We start from the raw sequence: 5,903 nt of genomic DNA on the forward strand, positions 1-5,903 counted from the left end.
GTCCTTTCTCCGAAAGTGATTGTCTATGGACTGAGTCGAGACAATACAACTAATCGGTTCACACTTCATGTGATCGTCTATGGATACGAGATCGAGACAATACAACAACGAAGTATGTTTTACTTGATACAAAGGTTCGGACTTAACCAAACACAATAGGATTGCTTATCAAGTAAATAGGAATTAACGTTTGTGTGATTTACTTTAACTATAATAAAACAATTATAATGCGGAAAATAAAAGTAAATGACACAGCAAGATTTTGTTAACGAGGAAACCGCAAATGCAAAAGAAACCCGGGACCTAGTCCACAATTGAATACTCTCAGGATTAAGCCGCTACACAAAATTACACCTAACTTCGTATAATTGAGATCAAGTAACTAACCCTATAGTTCACTTAGTTCCGTCTGTATTCCCACGCCTCCGACCTATGAATAAGTCACGTACTTGGAACAATCCCTTTGGTTCGTATTCCAAACAGTAAAGGAACAAGAAATCTGTTTGGTATCAACTCTATTCAACCAAGTGATATGAGTCGGACAAAGGCTCTTCCGTTTATTTCAACATAAACTCCTTCGTCGGGTCTAGATCTATCTTATGTTCAATCACCCTAAGGTAATTGTTTAAGATTAAGCCAACAACACCTATAATCTGAAGAACCGTGTTGATGCCGATATACTCAATTAATCAATTGTACTGTACTCAGTACAATTTGTATCAAGATCCGGGAAATTAAAGAAGAAACATAGAAGAATCAGAGACGACAGGGAAGAATAGAGGGGATTGAAGAAGAAATGAGACGAATTAGGGAAGAAGAAGAAGGAGAAGAATCTGGTTCATAGAACACAGCCTAAGAGAGAGATATTCATTCATTCATTGATTAGTTCCTTCTGATACAGAAGCCGCTTCATATAGCTAGGCTTATCTACCAAATCTAACGACCATAAACAATCCATCTAGTTACATCTTAACTCTCGATAATAACTGATAACGACACCCATATGTATGTTAAATACTACTAACTGTAAAAATACCCATTGACACTCCCCATGATAGGGGCACTCCTCTGCAATATAGGTACATGACATTCCCCACCCCTTCAAAACATCCTTGTTCTCAAGGATAAGAACTGAGGTGCTATTCCTCTGCAATGTAGGTCCATGACATTCCATGTAGTGCAGTAGGAACCCATGTGATGCAATGACCACTAATTCTCCTTGCGAGGCCCATAAACATCCTAACACGAAGTCCAGTAACTCACTGTCCAGCATTGTGTGTACTCCTAGCAACATCTCCTGAACTTCAATATCGACCAAGATTATGTTACTTTCCCAAAGAAGCACTTCAAAGACAGATGATTCTACCTGTAGCTGATGTGCAAGAACTTCAGTAACGTCCCTCTTCACATCCATGAGTACCACGAAAAACGTAGTAGCATAGAAATCAGCCTGTACTGAATTTGGGGAATTCTTCTGGCTAGGACGAGGAACTGCAATTGTTGCTCCCTCACTGGTGAAGAACTTCATACGCTTCAAGATCAGTTGTGTGCATTTCGACGAACTCCCAGCTGCTATCATGGAGCACTTATTATGTTTCCTGTTTTCTACACACAAGGATAATTGCTGCCAGCCACTACTTAGAAAGAGACCCACAATAACATAGTTAGATAACTCAGTTAGTTCCTTGAGAGAAGTCGATAATCTCTGAAAAATTATGGTAAGAATGATAAGCTGGTACCCAAGTTTCAAAATGAATTCATGAGCATATTTGTCATCACAAGCGTCCATGAAAATCAACCCACTATTAACAGACAAGTAATAAGTAATATATAATTTGGAAGTTTTTGTATCATAAGGAGAACGCCTGTTAACATGTTTAATTTCTTTACCGCGATCAAATACGAGTCGACAATATTCAGCAGTTGGTAAACTAGCACATATATTGAAGTAATCAGAATTACATACGTGAAGAAGTATACCTTGGTGAAGTCGCTTGTGTAAGGAAGAATTTGTCTGAGAAGAAAATAGAAATAACTATTTTTGAAAATATGATTTCCTGTGTCGCAGTTCTTCACAATATAATCTGCAACTCTTTCACTTATCGAAATTCTCTCATAGACATCAGATATAAGCACACTGAACACGATATAATCATCAGTCCAAACAAGCAGGTTCATTCCCATTGCAAGAGACTCTGTCCAGCTAGATCTCATTGTTGGTGAGAACCATAAATCTAACAGTTGCGCCAAGGAAATTCTCACACTCCAGAAAATTGCCGGAACCCCTTCACAGCTCAATAAAATCTCCACTAGCAGCACAAGTAGAGTATAATTCACAGTGAACCATCTATGAGTTCCCACTACTCTGACATAGAACTGAAACTTGATATAGACTTCCATGGTTTGGTAAATTAGACTCAATAGTCGATATAAGCTATAAGATTTAAGTCTAACATAATACCTAGAGTGAACATCAGTTGGATATCGACAGAACTGATGTTCACTTCAATTACATAATACCTAGAGTGAACTCCATAGTACAGTCCAAGGAATTATACCCTGATGTTCTAGTACCTTCTCCATTTCAATTACTTTACCCAGCAAGAGTAACACAGGTCTAGTTCTATCAATCATTTTAACAAGCAACATTCTCTCATCAAGACTCGCAGCATCATTAACACAAAAACTAACAATCGAAGGTATATACCGAAAATCTGACTGGTACCCCAAGCTAGGAATCCATGGATTAACCAAATTCTCATAAGAAATTGATAAGACAATAACATATTTACCTCTATCAAATAACGACCGAACATCATCCAGATGAAGATAAGAATAATTCATACCGTTTACTTTGTTGCCTAGAATGAAAAACTCCTTCAAGTATAGGCAATATTGTCCATCAATTGTACCCTGGTTTCGACTGATGAAGTCCCTTATCACTTTACTCTCAACACCTTTGCTTGGAAAATGCAGAACATCAATCGAGTTACTCCTAGTAGTGAGGGATTTCTCTTCTTGTGGTTCTGAATTCACTGAATCTTCTTTTTCCTCAAATAAAAATGACGGAATCATTTCGAAATCGAGAGATTCCTCTTCAATACACCTGGAAATTGATTTGAACTTCTGAGATCCAATATCATTTGGAATTGGATAAGTGGAAATTTGAGAATTAGAACCACCAATTAGGTCGGGAACTCGAGTTGAATTTGTAGAATCCCCTTCCTCACTCTTCATTGCTCCCATAACCCCAACTTCTTTAACTAACTGTTGTCTCGATGATTGTTAATTTTTCAATTTGGCGAGTGCAATCATTGAATTCAACCTCATCTCTGTAATGGTAATCATTATATCTGTTGCCCGAAGGTTAAATTCTCGATTTGGTGAGGGCATATCCAAAGAAAACCTAATATACTTCAACTGTAGATTCATTAATTCGAACCTTACAGCCAACTCCGCCGTGGATAGAAACGGCTCTGATGCCAAATGTACTGTACTCAGCACAATTTGTATCAAGATCCGGAAATTAAAGAAGAAATGACAAAACTTTGGTAATTCTTTTCTTAATTTTATTCATGATACTTTCATAGATATTTATACATTACGGTTTTCAAAACTTACCTAAGACACTGATTTGAGACTTTCCTTATAAGTCTCACAATCATGACTTACATAAACAATCCTTTCCTAATATATACCACTTACCTTATCAGTCTCAAGTTCGTGACTGATATGGACAATACTTTCCATAGACTGACCACTACGGTCTTGGAAAGTATTACCACTTTTCTTAATACCCCCCTCAAGACGGAGCATGCAGGTCACAAATGCCCATCTTGGACAAAAGACCTTGAAACTGAACTCGGCCTAATGCTTTGGTGAAGATATCCGCCAACTGTATCCCTGTGGGCGTATACGAGGGAGAAATAATTTTCTGTACTATCGCATCCCTGATGATATGACAATCCACTTCTATATGTTTAGTTCTTTCGTGAAATACGGGATTCTGAGCAATATACAATGCCGACTGACTATCACAAAGAAGACTCATTCCCTGTGTATGACGAATTCCCAAATCACTTAGTAATTGCTTCAACCACTTCAATTCACAAGTAGCTGCAGCCATAGATCTGTACTCTGCTTCAGCTGAACTCCGAGAAACTGTGTACTGCTTTTTAGTCTTCCAAGACACTGGTGAATCTCCAAGAAGCACAAACCATCCTGTCAACGATCGTCTAGTCAAAGGACAGCTTGCCCAATCTGAATCACACCATCCTTTCAAACTTAAACTACTATCAGAGCGCAACAAAATTCCTTGCCCAGGATTCTTTTTCAAATATCTAACTACCCGAAGTGCAGCTTCCCAATGTTCTTGTCTTGGATGCTGCATAAACTGTGACAAAATATGCACAGAATAAGCTAGATCCGGTCTAGTCACAGCCAGATAAATCAATCTTCCGATCAATCGTCGATACCTTTCTGCATCACTCAACAACGGCCCTGTTGCTAAAGCCAAACGATGATTAGTTTCCATTGGAAACTCTGCTGGTTTTGCTCCTAATAACCCCGTCTCCATAATAATGTCTAATGCATATTTCCGCTGACAAACATAAATGCCTTGTTTACTGCGAGCTATCTCCAAGCCCAGAAAATATTTTAATTTTCCCAAATCTTTCATCTTGAAACACTGTCCCAAGTATGTTTTAAATTTATTTAGCTCCACTATATTATCTCCTGCAACAATCAAATCATCCACATACACCAAAACATTAAGTTGCACTTTCCTTTTATCATAGTGAAGAGAGAATAGTCTGAATAAGATTGCCGAAAACCATAATTCTTCAAAGCTGTTGATAGTTTCGCAAACCAACAACGTGGAGCCTGTTTCAAACCATACAATGATTTCTTCATTCTACATACCATATTAGGATTGCCTTTCGCAAATCCAGGTGGTATTTTCATATACACCTCTTCCTCCAAATCTCCATGTAGAAACGCATTGTGTACATCCATCTGATGTACTTCCCAATTTTTAACAGCTGCAACAGCTAGAAAAGTGCGCACTGTTGTCATTTTTGCTACCGGTGCGAAGGTCTCTTTGTAGTCTAAGCCTTCCACCTGATGATTTCCAAAGATCACCAATCTTGCTTTTAAGCGAACCAAATTCCCATTTTCATCATACTTCTCTGTATATATCCATTTACTTCCTAGTGCTCTCTTGCCCTCCGGCAATTCTTGCAAAACCCAGGTATCTTGTTCTTCTAGTGCTCGTATTTCTTCTTCCATTGCTTTCCGCCATCCTGGATGTCTCATTGCTTCTTTAAAATTGCGAGGTGCTGAACTCGCAGTTATAGCTGCAAGAAATTTCTTATATGGTGTAGAAAATTTTTCACAACTAACATAATATGTCAAAGGATACGGCGTACCTGAGGAGGATGATTGTGATGTATGAAGATGAGATGGACCATTTTCTCTAGTGGTGTGCGTCACAAAACCCTTAAGCCTACTCGATGGAATTTTCATACGCTTTCCTTTACCCATATCACCTTCTACGCAACACTATTACCCGGACTGACTGCTTCAGCAGATCTCTCTTGGACTGCTACACGTTCTTCTTCCGTCGCAGTCATATCTTGAACTATTTCACCATCTCCGTTTGTCGCAGTTGCATCAGGTATGCCTACAGCGTCTCCTGCTGTTGCTGTTATGCCTACAGCGTCTCCTGCTGTTGCTGTTACGCTGGTACTGCCACACTCTCACTGTGTCGCTGTTGCTGTTACCTCTTCATCATCGCTCCAGTCAAACGCTGGATTCAACTGAGCAGTCTCAGCTGATACACCAATCCCCTCGGTCTCAATATAATGACCAGGCTGATCACTCTCGGTGCGAGTTGCAACTGTTGG

The 5,903-nt window shown here is 39.0% G+C and overlaps 1 protein-coding gene across 3 annotated transcripts; it reads right to left on the minus strand.

The window, feature by feature from the left end:
* Positions 1-856: 856 nt before the first annotated feature.
* Positions 857-3,534, minus strand: LOC113294394. Of its 3 annotated transcripts, none has more exons than XM_026542794.1 (2): positions 1,981-3,534; positions 857-1,634 (listed from the first exon to the last, which is right to left on the minus strand). In XM_026542794.1, the coding sequence occupies exon 1, from the start codon at positions 3,244-3,246 to the stop codon at positions 2,521-2,523; it is 726 nt and encodes a 241-aa protein (XP_026398579.1). In that variant the 5' UTR covers positions 3,247-3,534; the 3' UTR covers positions 857-1,634; positions 1,981-2,520. The 3 variants fall into 2 exon arrangements, with proteins under 3 accessions (XP_026398583.1, XP_026398579.1, XP_026398589.1); XM_026542798.1 differs by having other exon boundaries at positions 857-1,569.
* Positions 3,535-5,903: the final 2,369 nt, after the last annotated feature.

Source organism: Papaver somniferum, chromosome 1, assembly GCF_003573695.1.
Source record: "Papaver somniferum cultivar HN1 chromosome 1, ASM357369v1, whole genome shotgun sequence".
In the NCBI taxonomy this organism is placed as follows: domain Eukaryota; kingdom Viridiplantae; phylum Streptophyta; class Magnoliopsida; order Ranunculales; family Papaveraceae; genus Papaver; species Papaver somniferum.